The following is a 17,649-nucleotide window of genomic DNA, read 5'->3' as shown; positions in this document are numbered from 1 at the left end:
GATTGCTGAAAAGCCATCGGTCTGGCTCACGACCAGCAACGCCCATTTTAAACAAGCAAATACCAATGATAACTAGCATACGGGTATAAACTGGCCGGAGTGGCTACCGAGGTTTGGCTCTGTTGAGGAGCCAGCCAGAGCGCCGAGGAAGGGCCTTCCTTTCCCCTAGTAGTTATCAACTACGACAGGCCATGGCGCCGTTTTCGAGGATCGTGGAGAAGATACCCACATAAGTAGTGGGTTGGAAGGAAATCGGAGGGAGCAATTGGCCCCTAGCCTTCATAACGTCCATATATCCGCGCCTCTCGGCAAACTAACTAGCTTGTCGAAATGGTGTGGGGTTGAAGAGTCTATTCGCTTGGATCTTGTGAAAATCGCGGTGAGCCATGATATTGATCAGGGTCGGGGGAGATATGCATTGTTCTTGCGGCACAGAGCTCCCTTACATCATACCCAAATGAATGTAGGGCTCTTATCATCAAGTAAAAGGAAAGCAGCGTAAAGGGGTTCGGCGGAGAGTGTCGGCTCAAATCTGCTGAATAGCCTCGGCTTAACGAACTAGCTGTAGTTTAGTTAGCAGGTTATCTTCAGGCCATGACCAGTAGTTATGTTAGCAAGCAAGAGCCCAGGACACAAACAGCGCAAGGATGGTATCAGGGACTTGAATCTTGATAGTGGCTTCATGTTCGACAGCGACTGGTGATGATTGAAGATGGAGGTTGTGGTTGTTTAGGCCGGGAAAGGCATAGTGCGGCTTGCGGTTCTTGGAACATCCGGCGAGGAACTAACTTCATCACGCATCGCGCATCAAAGCATTAGAGACAACGAGTGTGATATTCCCATCATCGAGCGAGCGGGATTCCAGCCCGCACTCGGTTTACTCACTGCTTGACAATGCAGAGTCTGCCTGTCGACGAAGACTAAGCCGTGCCATCACTCCCAAGCAGCACGTATTCCCACGTTGGCGCTGGCATCATGTGGCTTTTCCTCTGGCGCCGGAAGCAAGTCTTCCTCCTTACAGTCTGCCTGGGTCTCTCGCTTTATGCGATATTTCTGTGGTCTCCCTCTTTGGCTACCAGATACTGGCATTGGCCGTGGCTCAGGGAACAGCACCTCGATTTCCTGCCTTCCTGGCTCCATCTACTACTGTCGTATCTCTTTGCGAGCGTTGCATCGTCGGTAGAGATCTCTCAGGGCACTGTCGTCGGCACGGTCTTGATCGACAGCACATTGCCTCGCCCAATTGAAGCATTCCTCGGAATTCCGTATGCGCAACCTCCAACTGGAGAAAGGAGATTCAAGCGCCCCCAACCTGTGAAACCATCCAGTGACATTATCCACGCCTCTAAATATGGCAAAAGGTACTATTCCTACGCTGTTTGCCTGGACGTTGGCACCCTTATCGGCGCGTCTCGCGATCGCTCGGCTTACTCTCACTCCCTAGATGTCCCTCCGGGCCGCTGACATGGCCTTCGAATGATTGGGGCGAGGATTGTTTGAATCTAAACGTGTTCAGGCTGAAGGATGGCCCTAAAAATAGGAAATTACCAGTTGCCATCTATGTCCATGGCGGAGCTTTTAATAGCGGCTCCGGTATGTGGCCCGTATCATGTCCCACTTCACTTAGCTCAGATATTCTTCAAACTAGGCAAATTCCACAGTTCAGCAAACATGCTATCATGGTCTGAAGAGCCTTTCATTATTGTAAATTTTAATTACAGGTGTGTCGTCTGGCCATTCAGACCATCAACTTTACAAATATTAATCGCTTTATAGACTTGGGGCTTTGGGGTTTCTCCCATCGACTGTTACCGCAAAGGAAAAGATACTAAATCTAGGACTCCATGACCAGATCCTCCTCTTCAAATGGGTTCAGGAAAACATTGGAGCTTTTGGCGGAGACCCCAACCAAGTAACCCTAATTGGATTGTCGGCTGGTGCTCATTCAGTACGATTACCTTCCTCTCACCCTACGGGGCTTTGAATCCGCTTCTGACCCATGTAGATCGGGCATCATGTCATGCATAATAGCGGTCAACAACTTTTCAGCCGAGCAGTCCTCGAGTCTGGCGCAACAACCTCCCGGGCCGTATACCCACCCGATAATCCTTTGCATGAAAAGCAATTCCGAGAATTCCTTGCAGAGGCTAGATGCTCCAACCTCCCTGAAAATGAAATAATAACTTGCCTGCAAAGCAAACCTATGTATGATATTGCACGTGCTTCAGAGAGCATTTTCAACCACTATAATCCTTCCGATAGATGGGCTTTCCAGCCCGTTATCGACGGGGAAATAATAAAAGACGCGCCCATTAAGAACTGGAAGTCTGGGAAATGGAACAAAGTTCCCATCCTGACTGGCTTCAACACCCACGAGGGCGCCCCATTCGTACCTTCTGACATGGAAAAATCAGAAGAATTCACTGACTTCTTCCGTGCCCTTATCCCCCCTCTACCCGCTTCAGACACCAAAATCCTCAACCATCTCTACCCGGATCCCCTCAAGCATCCAGAGTCCCCCTATGTCGACGGGCGCGATATCGACGTTGGTGCACAATACAAACGAGCCACAGCTGCATACGGACAATTCGCGTACATCTGCCCCGTCAGACAAACGGCGCAACTGGCGTCTGAAGCCCAAGACGCCCCTGTTTACTTGTACCATTGGGCACTCAACAAGACCGTCAAGGGGGGCGCAAGCCATGGAGACCAATCTGAATACGAAGTTTACAGTCCGTATGTCCGCAGACTCTCCGACGCCCAAGAAAAAATTGCGGGATATATCCATGCGTACTTTACATCGTTCATTACAAATGGTGACCCTAATAAGATCCAAGGCAAGTATGCGGACCGACCAAGATGGACTCCTTTCAAGGCGAAAGCCTCGAAGAGTGTGATGGTACTTGGGGAAGGGAACGATGAGCGAGCCGGTGGCGGACATGTTGGTATTGCGGCTCAGATGGCAGATAATAAGTGGAGCGAAAAAGAATGCGAGTTCTGGTCGGATAGAAGCATTCTTACGGAATCCTGACTTTAGATGGACGTTTTGGGGTGTCAGACATGGTTATGCTTTTTAGATCGAATAGTTTTCGGGTAAAATCTCAATGTCGTGTAGCAATGTACCACTTCTTAAGGAATGGAAATTGGGCTATAAGGGGCTTGGATCCGGCCAAATAAGTACGCAAGGTACCATAGACCGTTAGAGACGTTTCCATATGCTATAATTCTAAACCACATAATCATTGCATCGCCTATTGACCTCTTCCACCAGCAATATCCTGGCCCAATCTATACCCACCAACTTTCTCCCATTCGACCTTTTGTCTTGTTATCGGCAACTGTCGGCGTAATCCCTTGAATGCACCCTCCGCGAGTCTACCAAAAGCCTCATTTAGCTCTTGCTGGTGTTCTCGTTCCGCCGCGGCGATCCGCTTGATGATCGTGTCTGCTGACGTGTTTTGCAGGGGAATGGAGATTGGTTTCGTGTTGTTGAGGGACACGTTCCCGTCCTCATAATAATGAACGGCGACGTGGCTCTTGCCTGTGATAGTCGCGGGAGACGAAATGGGGACTTGGTAAACTGCGCGGTAGCGGCCGTTCCAGAAGTTGTTGGGCGAATATTTATTAGCAACCAAGAGTATGGTCACTGAGGAGTCGTCGGTAGGGTAAACACCATAGGAGCAGCTTGGGAAATGTTCCTGGGCATGTGAGGATAGTGATTTCAAAAGAGATTTACTGTGGTGAGGAGTGGTTAACCGGGGATGCAAACGATCATTGGCAGATTGCGCCGCGCGGGTGGACAAACGTACATGAGATCTGAATTTGGCGATTCTAGCGGATGGGATTTTGGGGCAGAAGCGGTCTGTATAATGTCGGCCAACTGTTAGGACACGGGAATACAAGCAACAAATTGGCGCGAGATGAACTTGCCCGAGTGATATGGTCAAACTCGAATGACGTTTGGCTTTCCACATCGTAATATCGACCATCTTCCAACGTATTATACGAGCTCACAATGACCTGCAGATCTCGAGGCGGTTAGGTCCTCAGCTTGTCCGTATATGGTGCGTTCAACCAGAGCGCGCCGGGATTTCGTACCTCTTGGCTGCCGCCCGCCAACTTGGTCGTCGTCAATTGTGTTTCGTTGTACGTCCGGAACGCAGGCTCAAGCGAAGCAATAATGCCAGGGTCATCAGAGGTAAGTGCTTTTATATCTGTTGCGCTCCCATGACAGCCGAGTTAGACGTGAGCTCTCCTTCAAAAGACCCCGTTGGGCGTCCATGATCGACGGAGAGCAAAGATCGAGAATAGCGGGTATTACCTGCAACGACATCATTGAGCTACGCAGAGTCAGCATGTGCAAGGAGCAAGCATCGGAATCAGGGTCGTTGGAGAGGCTGTCCGGACGCACCTCTCCGGGAGGGGCACCCTCGACGAATGACGAGGCAATCTCAACATTTGAAGGCATGCCTCGTGGTTAATAGGGGAGCGATAGAAGAAGGCTGATGGATAGGCTATGCGCGGAGTATCAATAGAGCAATGAAGCCGCACAGTTCTCAGAACGATGGCTGGTGATGTTGTTGCGGACTGGCATGGTTGCTTCTCAGTCCCGTTTACTTCTGATTGATGCCCACGAAAGTACGCGCCAAGAGAGGCCCCAAACCACCAACATCCAACTCGGCTGCAGTGCCGTCTGACTATTATTATATACTCGCCTACAATCTCAACTGATTATCCTGTTCCCAAGGCGAAATCACAAAACCATCTCATGCATTTTAACACCCTCATGCCTTTGCAAATGCTCGCTGACAATTGCCTGCTTACCTTTGGGCTGGTCGGCTAGGGAGAACCGAACGATTTCTTAGAAAACGGCCTTCCACAATCTCGATATCATTGAAACCAATGATATCTGCAAACTCAGTACCTTCCAGCTCCTCTCTGGAACCCGTATTTGGCTTACTGGGACGACGGACACATCTTATCCCATACTTACATCCTTTCCATCAGAGCTTTGATACCCGCCCAGGCCTCCTCGCCGCTGGGCCGGATTTGCTGAGGTGGAATAATAAACCCATACCACCCTGTATCGCGCAGCTCAGCCGCGAAGGCCAGTTCGAATTTGCCAACATCAACAGCCCAGTCAACACTGTCTCCACTGATCTGATAGAGGGTGTTGCATGTCGGTCCAACTTTGAACGCAGTTCCGTGAACTGCTCCTAGTGCTTGCGCAAAAACATTTGCGAGCTCCATGTGCTTCTCATGGTTTGATGCTCGTTTGTCGCAGCTATGGCCATAGGCTAGAAGGGAGGAATTTTAGCCAGCCCAAGAGCTTCAAACTACAACAAAAAATACTTACGGGTCAAGAACAGCTGGGAGTATGAGTGCCAGTCGACATACATTTTGCCTCCTTGAGATCGAGCAATGTCCTGCATCACGCGGATATGTGCCTGGACCTCCGGTGCGTCTCCCGGGCCCAATCCTGTGCAAAAACGGTCAGCTTTACCTTTTCAGTCTCAAAGGTGGCAACATCTGCAGTGTCAGCGAGGCAAGGGAAGGTACCTCGAAATGTTGCGGCACACAGGCGCGCAGAAGAGCCCCTTTCGCCCCATTGATGGGGATAGTTGCGGTTGAGATCAGTTCCAACGCAAAGAAGTTTACTCGGCTGACGACTCTTCCGCCATAGTCGCCGCACTCGCTGCGAAAATACAAAGCCTAATTAGCCTGCGTTAGTGGCTATTTACACATAGGCGGGATGCTGTGCGGGATTGCTGAATGACTTACCATCTGGATTTGCGATTGGGAAAATGAAGAAGTCATGTTTGTCGAGAATGCCTTTTACCGCCGGGTCGTTTTGCTGCGAGAGCAAACTCCATGTCAGGTATTCGACGACCTGGAGGATATCTGTGAATAACTAATCCAAAAAGCCCTGGTCGACCTGTGATATGCTGAACAGATCGTCAAGAAGGGTTAAAGGGAGTGTTACCATCGTGGTAATCCACTCTCGCGCGTGGACAGTTCCATGCCAAACCACCCCGGGTTTGCCCTTGCCGCGGCTTCCCCAGATATGAATGCCTTGGATTGGGCGCCCCTCATACGTATTACCTGCGATAATCAATTCCGAATTCGACAGGTATTGGGTTTGCAGATCCTTCAGGAACTGTTGGTGTTCCTCGTAGCTATGATAGGTGTCGAACCAGGTACTGTTAGGATTTCCCGCTAGAGACGATCGTCATTAGCCGGCATCTTCTCCGCCCATCAGTCCAGCCTGGAGTCCACCGTACCTTCAAACGTACTCGCAACAGCAGATTCGGCTTCGATGGACGCACCAAGGTCCTCATGCATCACTTCAATCGTCAAGCCGGCGGTAGCCTTCTCGAAGGAAGAGATCTGTTCTAGTGGAACCACAACGTCTGCGGCGAATCCCACCTTTTTCGGGAACTTCCATGTGTCAAGATGCAACTCATTGATGAGATCAACCACTCTGGCGTGATTCTCCTCCGTCGTCGGGATGCGGAAGACCTTGTAGCCATTGTACTCCGATCCCAGTGAAGCGGCAGTTGCGCCGAATGCCGATGTCAAAAACACCGAAACAACCAGGAGCAGCTTCATGCCGCAGACAGTGGATTAAAGGAGGAATGCAAATATGCCTGTACTCACGTAACTATGCAACAGCAGCTACTATTTCGCTGCTGGAGCCCCCAACTTTGCCATAATGTACCTGCCGAAATTCCCCATAAAAGGGGTTCAACAAGCCCGTAGATTGTCTGCTTGCTCTTGCTCCCTACTTCGTTCAACGTCGTGGAAAGTGCCATTTGCTCACGAGCCATCTCGACTTTGGAGGCCGACCAAGGCCCTGTTAATATTGTGTCGTGCCGCGCGGCTACAATATGTCGCCGATACAAATACCCGGTCTTGTTGCTGCAGGGACAAGCATCTTGCATCCTACTAGCGATCGTTGCGTCATACGAAACAAACACCCTTGCGAGGGAGCCGCCTGCTTCGAGTTTTATAGTAATGAACAAATGGCCCGCAGACCATATATAGCATCTAGCTGACAGTTCACGCTGATGATCGCCTTCGAAGCACTGCCCGTGCCCCCGCCACGCAAAGAACTGTTAGCGAGGGTTCCAAGCGCAGATCGGGAGTTGCTTCGAGAACCGTTCGCGGGTCTCCCTGTTCCACTTTGATCGCTGTTGTTGGGTGGGAAACTCGACCTCGCTCCCCCTGCAATGTAAACACCCCGCTTCGACTGGTTTCGACAACTATAGTCAGCATACTCTCATCGACTTCGATGGGCCATCCTTGGTCGCCCCTTGAAACAATTCAGACCGCGAAACCTCTACGCGGGGGACTGCAAGCCTCCACGTGTGAACAGGTATGTCAACCCCAGGCTCGACTCTCTGTTGCCAGGCCCTGTGCCTTGGCATCTTCAGGCCGCGACTATCAAGCACCCACATTCAGCGGACTGTGTCAAAAGACAACCCTCTCCGCATCGATGATCGTAGCTTGAAAGGCAGTGGTTATCGCCAGAGGCAGCGGGCCATGGTTACATCGAGACTCTGTTTTGGCTTTTCGGCCTTTCCCGGACTCACCACCTCCGCCAATCTTCAGGTATGCTCGCCCACGGGAGCGAGGTTAAACAACGCACAGTGTAACGGCGACGAGGTGTTTGATTAGTGGTAGCCAACCACACCTGAGTAAACAAGATTTTGAATTGGAGGGGGGAATACCGATATGGCACACTTCAGTGTCTGGGTATGGCGACGTCTCCATACGGCTGTCTGCTGTCTGATGTCGCACTGAGCTAAGAAAGAGGGGTTTACGCGGCGCGGCTCGACAAGCTCTGAGCGAAACAAGCCTTATCAGATTAAACCCTTTTGGAAGTCTAGACGATATGCTAGAACTTCTCTTAGCACCGTGGAGAGCTGCTTCGACAGAGCGTTGTTTGCAACTGTAACTGGTCGCTTGAAACATCGTACGTTTAGAAGCAGAAACACCAGACATCGTTCGAAAACCGTCGTGACTACAGGGCCGGGTGATAGTGATACACCTAATGTCCCCGAAACCGAAAAGAGCCCCCCTTACCTCCCAGTTGCAGATAGAATGCCCTTAGATTCTGGAATAATTCCGTACCGGATAAGGTTTAGCATCCCTGCTCGGATGATCGACAGGCCACACACAAATTACGATGTTTTGAGGAGAGGCACCAGATTCCTCCGCCCTGACCCCGGGGCCGTGTCTGGTCATTGGGTGTTTCGAAAAATGGGGCTCATTTCCACAGTTTGAACCTATCATCGTCAGCACCCTCCCATTTTCGATCTACAGGATGGGCAAGGCAAGAAACTATCCACATGATGCTGAAGATCAGTGCGCTCAACGCTACCTTGGAGACTTTAACCATGAGTCCCCAAGTCCAGAGTGCTAGTGTGCCTTTGAGCCTGGGGAACATGGGAAACTACCAGTCAAGATTGAATATTCAACGTTCTTGCGTCGAATCGTCGAATCTTAATTTCCGGGCGCCCTCCTAATCGCTCGAGATCTTTGGCCGTTGATATTCAAAATTCCTCTGAGAGATGGACCCGAAACGAGCCGTGGCCCTAGCCCATGACTGAAAGAAGGATTCGAAGTATGATCTTCAGCTGTGTTGTTTGGACCTTTCGATGACCTCCCTTTCTCAAGGCCACCATGTGATGTGTTGATGCCCTCTGACCAGGATATTCCATCATACAAGGCTGGTATGGATGGTTAACCATCAAGGGGAATGTTTGATGGATCGGCCATTTAATAGCCAGGACCCCATAGGTGTGGAGTCACTAGGGTAGCCTGGGATTTTCTCCGCGTGGACGGGGGTATTTGCAACTTCCCACTTCTCAAGTCGCCCGGCGCAAAGGGCGATAATACCAGCTGGCCCTGGAGGTCGGGTTGGCACAACACCCAATCGGGATGGAATTTCATACCCTGCCCTGAGGGGGTCATCTGTCAACGGAGTACTGTCGCATGTGAAGGCCCGCCAAGGTGTTCAGAGTCGAAAAGATCAATATAAAATATCTCTCCCCTCCCCGCTGAGGTGTAGGACCAAAGCAATCCAGACTTAAGCAGCAACACGTTCTTAACCCGGGCTCTTCACAATGGTTCTCCTCAGCACACTTCTTCCACTCGCCCTGGCGATTTTCTCCGTCGATGCGGCAAAGATCCTGTCCGCGGCCCCCGGCGTAAAGACCGTCCCCAATGGATACATCGTGGTGATGAAGGATGGCGTCTCCAGCCAGGACTTCGATTCTCACCGTAACTGGGTGACCCAGCTCCACCATGAACGTCTCGCCCGCCGTGGTTCTACCAACGTTGGCGGAATGCGTCACACCTACAAGACTACCCTCAAAGGCTACTCTGGCACCTTCGACGAGGAGACAATCCAAGAGATTGCGAACCGCGATGACGTGAGGAGCAGCCCATATGGTCCTTCATCTACCAAAGAAATTCGATAGCTGACTTCTAGGGGAATATAGGTTGCATTTATCGAGCGTGACCAGATCATGACGATCAACGAAATCGAAACCCAGCCCAATGTGCCATCCTGGGGTCTTGCCCGTGTTGGTTCTATGCGCCCTGGCGGCACCGAATACCACTATGACTCTACCGCTGGGGAGGGTGTCACTGCCTATGTTATCGACACTGGTATTGATATCGACCACCAGGACTTCGGTGGACGTGCTAAATGGGGTGTCAACACCGTTGACAACATGGACGAGGATTGCAATGGCCACGGCACTCACGTCTCTGGCACCACTGCTGGAACCACCTTCGGTGTTGCCAAGAAGGCGAACCTGATTGCTGTCAAGGTTCTTGACTGCAACGGAAGCGGAAGCAACTCCGGTGTCATCATGGGAATGGAATGGGCTACCGAACACGCCCAACAAACCGGCGCTGACAAATCTGTCATGAACATGAGTTTGGGCGGTGGTTTCTCCCAGGCTACCAACCAAGCTGCTGCCGCAATTGTCCAAGCTGGCGTCTTCCTTGCCGTTGCTGCCGGTAACGACAACGTGAGTTGATAGATCCCGCAATCAATGTGACCAGTCCTCAGCTAACAATCTCCAAGCGAGATGCTCGCAGCTTCTCCCCGGCCTCTGAGCCATCAGTTTGCACTGTCGCTGCCTCTACGAGACAAGACGGCAAGGCTTCCTTCTCCAACTTTGGGCAAGTCGGTAAGTTGTTCGCTCCATCATCGATTCTGGAGAAATAGAAGTAGCCTAACAGCCCTCATACAGTTGATGTCTATGGTCCTGGTGCCGAGATCATCTCTGCCAGGGTTGGCGGTGGCTCTATGACCTTGTCCGGAACTTCCATGGCCTCTCCCCACGTCGCTGGTCTTGGTGCTTATCTCATCGGCCTTGGCCGTGGCTCTGGTGGCTCGCTCTGCAATACCATCAAGGAGATGGCTCAGCCAGTTATCCGCAGCCCTGGCAGCAACACCACCAACCGCCTCATCTACAACGGCAGCGGACAATAAGTGCTTGATCCCTGAGATGCTCCGGCCACGCGAAGATCGTCTCTTCCAGGGCTGGCCAAATCAACTATCAGGAACGAGTATAGTTTGCTTGCATGAGTCTGGAACAGGATGGGTTGAACCCTGAGAAATTCCTTCTACCGCATTGAGTCGGCAGATTCTCTTATTTTCTTGTCCATAGTAAGAGAAGTTTTTCCAGCTGTATATATTGATTGATGAATCCAATTGTCTTTGTAAGACAATTTGACGGGCAAGGCACGCTCTGTTTGACCTCCAGTATTATCGTAGAATGCTGTCCGTTGAAACAATCTGGAGTTGAAGTCGAAACCTGTGGTTGAAACAAGCTAATCTACTAGGGCCTTGGCATCACTTCCCTGTTGCTTGGCATTCGCTCGCCTTGAAGAAATACGGTCATCACAAACCTCAAGGCATCAAACTCCACTATTATTGTATATAAACCTCAATGTCTTTTACATTGTTCCCAATTCGAAATTCCCGTGCAGGTATCACGCAAAAGCTCAGGCGCCAACGCTAAAGCTCTGTCATACAAAATCTCGATTGATGAAAATAATACATATGACACCATAACAGCCCAAACGCCTCTCCCCATAGCCACAAAATGACGAAACGAAGAAGGGCGATTGCAATCCCCGCTAATCAATACTCATGTTCATGAGGCCTTCATTTGTTTCGGTCATCCCCTGCAAACCGACTCGCTTGATGGGCTGCGAGTGTCCAGTACTTGTACTTTGCGCGGAGTTCTGGCAAAGTACGGCTTTGGACAACTGATTGGAGTGGGTATTTTCGGGAAACGAAAATGCCTGTGATTGACTTGGGCTGCTTTGGGTGCTAGTCCCAGGGGATACTGCGCGGCGCTTGAATGAGGCGAGGTCAAGGTCGAGATCATCAACGCGCCGTCGTTTGCTAAGTCTTTGTGAAAGGTCTGTGGCCGCTTGAGATAGGACGGCTTGAGGCCCTAACGGGCGGGGATGCACGAAGGGAGAGCCAGGCTGGGGAAGAGATGTCGGTTTACCAGGCGAAGTTTGCATTGCAGTATCGCCAAACGGCTTGCCAAAGGGAGGCGGCGGCGTCTGGTGGCGACGGTCAAAGGAGTTCCAGAACTGAACCCCTCCTGAATTTTCAGATGCTTGTTGGCTAAAATCGGTACAAGCTGCTTTTCCTGCCGCGGATGTATGCGTTGCCCCGTCTTCGGTTTGGGAAACTAAGGGCAATGCCGATGTAATTAACGAAGGCGAAAGAGGCGGCAAAAGGGAGTCGCTTTCCCGAACTTGCCGAATCACTTCGGCCTCTTTTTTTGCTTCGCTCTCGATAGGAGCACCTTCCTCCATCAAAGCTGCCTTGATTCGAGAGAAAGTTTTGGTTTTTGGCTATTTCATACCAGTTAGGAACCGAAACCCTCAATTTAGTACGACAAGCTTACCAAAAGATTCCCGCGCCTCGTTACTGCTCGACGTATTACTCCTCGACGCGAGAACTCTGGATTGGAGCCACCGGCTATGGATCCGCTAGAGGAGCTGTTTATACCCTGTTTCGTTTCAGCGTCATCGCTCATATCAGACAAGTGCAAGTCGCTTGTTCCAAGACTTAAGCTTTCCCGGCGTGATTTGACATCCGCTATGATGGCTTCTTTGGAAAAATATCCTGAAGGAAAGGTTTCAACACTTTTCGGTACGGGTGGTGACCTTGGCCCCGGGCTGGGCCTTGAGCTGGTACCGCTGGTACTCGTTGAGCTATGCCTCGTTTTACCCCGATATCGTGCTCGTTGAAAACTCATGAGGCTTGGCTTCGTAGAAGAGAGAGTTTGCATCCAATCTGTCGCTGGGCTCTGCGCTACATTCGGAGAAGCGACGTTCGATAAAGAATGAAAAGTCTTGGCAGCTTGAGGCGTCGTGATAGTAAACTCTCCCCGTTCCACGGCAGCCAAGGATGCATCATCATCCTCATCACTACAGCTCGAAGAATCTGAGTCCAGCATATTTATGCTGCTGACGGAGCTCGATATCCTATCCCCATGGCCAGACCCTGACCAGATGTGGCTGTGAGAGTTGTTCGGGGAAGCGAATCCAGAGCCATTCCCCGGCCGGCGTTGAGGGATGGTCACACCCCTGCCACCCACGATGGGGGAAGAATCTGGTGATGCTTCGGCCAAAGTAGAATGGTGAAGATTTGTAGAGGCCCTAGAGAAATCCAAGCCTCTTGACCGTCGTGGCAGAACGGAAGAGGGAGACGTGTAGATGTGAGTGGAGTCTAGCTTCGGCGAGTTTGGGGGGCGGCTAAAGGAGCCAGACTGGCTGCTGACGAGTCTTTGGGGTACATGAAGGGAGAGACCAGGTGCTAGTTGACCTGTCCTTTTGGGGGTTGCGGGAGTCCCCGGTGCGAGATTATCGGGCTTGCTGCTAGTAGCTGGTGGTTGCAGAGGCGTCGTGCAGCGGGGGGTAGCAGGGCCCTCCGAAGGTAGAAAGGGCTTGGTTATAGGATTCGATATCAATAAAGCGGGGTTCTCAAGGGAAATGGCGACGGGGGCATCAGCGGACTGGGGTTGCGATTGCTCGAGCTGCGCAGTGAGCTGGCTAGATGGGGGTTCTGTCGGTGCACGCGGGGTCGAATCCATTGTCAAGCGTGAAGCAGTATGCTCGGATACTACAGCGATGAATGCTTCCAAAAGCCCTTTGGCACTGGTCCAGCATGTCACGGAAGGTTGGGTTGGCAGGTCTCATGCGACTAACCTTTGGCTAAACGGCTATTCACCCAGGATTTAGAAAGGTTCCATGATCCGACATAGTTAGATAGACGAGCAACATAAATGGCATCTGGATCGACGGCCAGCAAGACTGAAGTCGGGATTGCATTGCTTTCTTCCTTCCGTCGTCCATCCACCCATGACGCGCCGCCAAGATTATTATGACTAAGCAGGGCTGGTGAAAGCTGTGATTGGCTGGGAGCTTGTCCGTTCAACGACAAAGACAATCAAAGGAGATCATGATGAGATTGCTAACTACCTCGCGTCTACGCTTCCTCGGCTATTTCACGAATAAGCTCTGCTATCTTCTTCATTTCATGATAACCTCGAGGAAAGTCATGACCATGATCGTGAAAAAACTCCTTCACCAAAGACGGCTCGCAGAGCTCCATCAATTCAAGCCCCCAATGTCGGTTGTCCACGGTTGGACATCGGACGTGTAAGGTTGAGATATCGATCAAATTGCCTTGAATCGCAGCTTCGTACCGCGCCGCTCCCATCGTCCCATCCGTCATGAAGGCTCTGCCATCCATGAGCTGCCGAACATGGAAAGCTGCTATGCTCCTCTGGGTTTCTTCAGGATCATAACCGGGGTGCATCCCCGTTCCCTTTCTCACTCTCATATTCGACGGTCGAAAGAGAATCTCCCTTACCTCTCTTTCCAAGGCGGATCCTGTCATGATTCCCTCCTTCGCGTGAACATCTGAAAGCCGAAAGATTTCAAGTGGCGAGGCCGCATTGATGAAAACCGCCCAGCGGAACACTCTTTCATGGGAGAGTTTCCAGGGGTTATTCGTACGGTCCCGGATTAAAAGCTGAGCTATGAGCCCAGCACCGCCGGAGTATCCAATAGCACCGTCAAAGGGGCCTTCCTCTTCAATCAGCCTGAACACTTCATCTTCTGTGCGCAGAATCGATTGAGGTGATAACGGATTAAAGTAGTTATACAATGGAAGTTGGGAGAATGACGTCGTGAAAAGGGACCAATTGCCTGGTGAGTTGTCAACTTTAGAAGATGAGATGAAAGTCTTATGTTCCATCAAGCATACCTTCGGTGTGTGGAAAGGTGCCTTGAATGAATTCGAAGGCAAAATCCGGTAGGTCGGCCCGGAGAGAGGCTAAAGACTCTAGGTTGGTTCGCAAATACAAGCCTTTGTCTGGGTATTCTCACCTGTCTGGAGTTTGAAAATCTAGATATCATGCCGTCAGCCAGGAGCTGGTCAGCTCAGAGTGGGAAGCCCTCACCTCATTGTTCGACCCTCTACCATGGAAACAGAGTACTTTCATTTTGTGTCAATTGAGCATCAGGCCCCATAGAATTGTCACAGATCTATGTCTCTATTATCGCAAGTCAATCTAGCTGATTTTGCATGTTCAATTTGCAGCTATGGCTAAACCCTTCTCTCATCACCATAATTATATCTCTTTTTAATGAGAAAGGAAGCACGCTTATTGACCATGCACTTTTTGTTAGCTTTGCGTCACCGTGGTATTAAGTACTCCACTGGTACGTGTTCAGCCCCCCGCCAGCCCTATTATGTTTGAACTTGTCTAACCAAACAGGCCCAGTGTAACCTACAGCCGGTGATTTTTGAACATTCTTGCTGGTATCAGAGGGTCCCGAGGCTTCTCACCCCAACAAATACGGAGTTCGCCTTGTGAAAATATCGCGTCCCTCAGTGGTGGTGCAATCAGTTTTACGCTCGGGGACATACTCGTTTTTTTCTTGAACAGCAGAGTTTTCTTCCTCACACATCTTTCTCCGTGGAAGTGAGGCTTTCCGCTGTATCTACGGTATCTTGGCTGGTGCATGCCTCCATAGGCGAGTTTGGCAATCTCCTGATCTCCTTTCTTGTCTTGTTGAACCGCTAAAGCCAATAAATAAATTAAACACAGGGGAAAGCACATGAGAAGATGTCTCCAGCGGATGAGAGTATACATCCGTCTCCCGATACTATCATGTCTCCCCATCCTCCTGGGCCATTCCTTTCACAGTTTCCCACGTCAAAGACAGCAGACCCAATCGGGGCTCAAGACGGACGCGAAGAGGACAGGGTAATTGATGCAGAAGAGGGTACACAATATCTCGGTCGGCTCCAATTGACAGTACTGACCCTATCGTTGTGTTTATGCGCCTTCGTGGTCTCCTTAGATGTGGTTATCCTAGGTACGTTTCCACCGCTTGCGCTGCTTCCCACGCTAACCTCAAACAAGCAACCGCTATTCCAGTGATCGCAACCGAGTTCGAGTCCCTAGGCGACGTTGGTTGGTATGGGTCATCGTACCTGTTGACACAAACCGCATTGCAACCAAGTTTCGGAAAGCTTTACAATTATTTTGATACAAAATGGACTTTTATAAGCGGCATGGTTATATTCGAGGTTGGATCGGTTGTATGTGCCGTTTCACAGTCATCCAGGGTGCTAATACTTGGGAGGGCAATAGCGGGGGTTGGCGCTGCTGCCCTCTTTTCCGGAGGATTGAACATCGTTGCGTTGACTGTCCCGTTGAGTAGACGAGCACCATACATTGCCCTAATGTCGAGCATGATGGGTGCATCTAACATTGTCGGGCCTTTGCTAGGTGGAATACTTACAAACCGCCTGGGCTGGCGATGGTGGTATTGCCTCTCCCGCCACCCCGCTTCATATATTCACCGAATACTGATTTCCACTTAGCTTCTGGATCAATCTCCCCTGCGGCGGCGCGGCCATCTTAGTGGTTTTAATCTTTTTGAAAAGATTGGCCAATCCGCCCTCCAGTCTCAGCCTTAAAGCTCGCCTCTCTGAATTAGACCTTTCCGGCGCTGTACTCCTCCTTGCGGGGATTACATCTTTCATTCTGGCAATTGAATGGGCAGGGAAAACCTATCCCTGGTCAGATGCTAGAGTATGGGGCTGTATTACGGTGTCTGGCATCTTATTGACTCTATTCTGCCTCCTTCAATGGAAGCTTGGGGACACGGCCACGATTCCTCCCAGGCTGTTGTTTAAACAAAGAACCATTTTTAGTGCTTCTCTCTTCTCATGTTTTCTGGCAATGTCGTTCTACATGTCAGTAATTCTCTCAACTTTTCCAAAACTACCGGCTGACCAATTCTGTGCCTCTAGCCATGTCTACTATTTACCTATTTATTTCCAAACGGTAAAAGGGTCAAGCCCTGAGAAGTCAGGCCTAGATGTTGTGCCGTATCAAGCCAGCAACACCGGTGCATCCCTAATTGCAGGCCTTTTAGTCGGGCTTATTGGATGGTACGCACCGTTCGTATGGTTGGGATCAGCCGCCTTTGTAATCGGCTCTGGTCTTCTCTACACGATCAATATGGATTCGAATACAGCTACCCTTGTCGGCTATCAAATCATCGCGGGAGCGGGGATGGGCGCGTCAGTGCAAATTCCATATATCGCTGCTCAAGCGGTTTCAAACCAAAGCGATATGTCATCAGCTAGTGAGAGCCCATTCTAGAGAGCTATTGGGTTCTCGTGGCGACTTACTAATATATGTTCCCTACAGATGCGATTATGATATTTTTCCACTCAGTCGGAGGTACTCTTTCCCTTGCTATTGGGGGAAATATTTTCATGAGTAGCCTCAACCGCATCTTACGCATCGAAGCACCTCTTCTCAACTCAGCGGCAATAATCAAAGCAGGACCAACGAATTTGCGCAGTGCTGTGCCGCCAGACCAGCTTGCAAGTGTATTGAAAGCATTCACCGCGTCTCTGAGAATTACTTTTATCCCACCCATTGTCGCTGGTGCACTCGGGTTCCTCTTTTCTCTTTTGCTAGAATGGAGAAGTGTCAGAGGCCTGAATCTACTAACAGGTGCACAATCATAACGGATGCTGACCGCTACAAACATAAGAGCGTTGTACACTCACACACTATACCCGGGGCACATCTTACTAGAACAATAAATATTTGCACATGACCTGCATGTTAGGCAGTAAGATAAACACAGACATTTTACCTAAAGAAAATGCTTGAGACACTAAACCCCCGTGGGACGTACAACTTTTCCAATGAGGTTCGGAATTTGCCGCCCAAGTGCAAAGGCTGAAGCGGCTATTTGCATATACCCCTGCAGCTCTCACCAGGTCTCGCACCAACTCTTCAGATAGTGATACATATCAAACATTCAGTAAGTATATGACATATTTACACGGCAGCTGTTCCTATGCAGAGCTAACCATTTTTGTCAACCACCTTTGCTAGTCAAATAGGTTTACACTACCTAATCCGGTGACTTTCGATTGCTCTACTCTGCCATGGGATCACAACGGCCTCAAAGGCCTATAATAGCAGCTCAATTGATGTGCCTAACATAGCCATGGAATGGAACGGGGTTTTGGGGCCTTTCGTCCAACCGTACCTTCAGTAG

General features: G+C 50.4%; 6 protein-coding genes across 6 annotated transcripts; 4 read left to right on the top strand and 2 right to left on the bottom strand.

Moving 5' to 3' along the window:
• Window positions 1-975: 975 nt before the first annotated feature.
• On the top strand, window positions 976-3,031 carry UREG_01323 (uncharacterized protein; the record flags this gene model as incomplete). The annotated part of the gene is made up of 4 exons (XM_002541761.1): window positions 976-1,361; window positions 1,541-1,593; window positions 1,839-1,948; window positions 2,006-3,031. 4 exons carry the CDS (start codon window positions 976-978, stop codon window positions 3,029-3,031), a joined length of 1,575 nt encoding a protein of 524 aa, XP_002541807.1.
• A 1,958-nt stretch (window positions 3,032-4,989) lies between these two features.
• UREG_01322 (uncharacterized protein) lies at window positions 4,990-6,609 on the bottom strand (the record flags this gene model as incomplete). Its single annotated transcript, XM_002541760.1, has 6 exons — window positions 4,990-5,297; window positions 5,357-5,479; window positions 5,560-5,712; window positions 5,782-5,890; window positions 5,984-6,216; window positions 6,282-6,609. The coding sequence occupies 6 exons, from the start codon at window positions 6,607-6,609 to the stop codon at window positions 4,990-4,992; spliced, it is 1,254 nt and encodes a 417-aa protein (XP_002541806.1).
• A 768-nt stretch (window positions 6,610-7,377) lies between these two features.
• Window positions 7,378-8,286, top strand: UREG_01321 (uncharacterized protein; the record flags this gene model as incomplete). The annotated part of the gene is made up of 3 exons (XM_002541759.1): window positions 7,378-7,611; window positions 7,914-7,975; window positions 8,001-8,286. The coding sequence occupies 3 exons, from the start codon at window positions 7,378-7,380 to the stop codon at window positions 8,284-8,286; spliced, it is 582 nt and encodes a 193-aa protein (XP_002541805.1).
• An 842-nt stretch (window positions 8,287-9,128) lies between these two features.
• On the top strand, window positions 9,129-10,510 carry UREG_01320 (proteinase T; the record flags this gene model as incomplete). Its single annotated transcript, XM_002541758.1, has 4 exons — window positions 9,129-9,437; window positions 9,507-10,043; window positions 10,100-10,205; window positions 10,269-10,510. The coding sequence occupies 4 exons, from the start codon at window positions 9,129-9,131 to the stop codon at window positions 10,508-10,510; spliced, it is 1,194 nt and encodes a 397-aa protein (XP_002541804.1).
• Window positions 10,511-11,160: 650 nt separating this feature from the next.
• On the bottom strand, window positions 11,161-13,139 carry UREG_01319 (uncharacterized protein; the record flags this gene model as incomplete). The annotated part of the gene is made up of 2 exons (XM_002541757.1): window positions 11,161-11,895; window positions 11,949-13,139. 2 exons carry the CDS (start codon window positions 13,137-13,139, stop codon window positions 11,161-11,163), a joined length of 1,926 nt encoding a protein of 641 aa, XP_002541803.1.
• A 2,043-nt stretch (window positions 13,140-15,182) lies between these two features.
• On the top strand, window positions 15,183-15,935 carry UREG_01318 (uncharacterized protein; the record flags this gene model as incomplete). The annotated part of the gene is made up of 3 exons (XM_002541756.1): window positions 15,183-15,435; window positions 15,483-15,661; window positions 15,852-15,935. The coding sequence occupies 3 exons, from the start codon at window positions 15,183-15,185 to the stop codon at window positions 15,933-15,935; spliced, it is 516 nt and encodes a 171-aa protein (XP_002541802.1).
• Between the last annotated feature and the right edge of the window lie 1,714 nt (window positions 15,936-17,649).

The sequence above is a fragment of the Uncinocarpus reesii genome, genomic scaffold, assembly GCF_000003515.1.
Source record: "Uncinocarpus reesii 1704 scaffold_1 genomic scaffold, whole genome shotgun sequence".
Lineage (NCBI taxonomy): Eukaryota > Fungi > Ascomycota > Eurotiomycetes > Onygenales > Onygenaceae > Uncinocarpus > Uncinocarpus reesii.
This window is presented reverse-complemented; position numbering and strand designations above follow the sequence as displayed.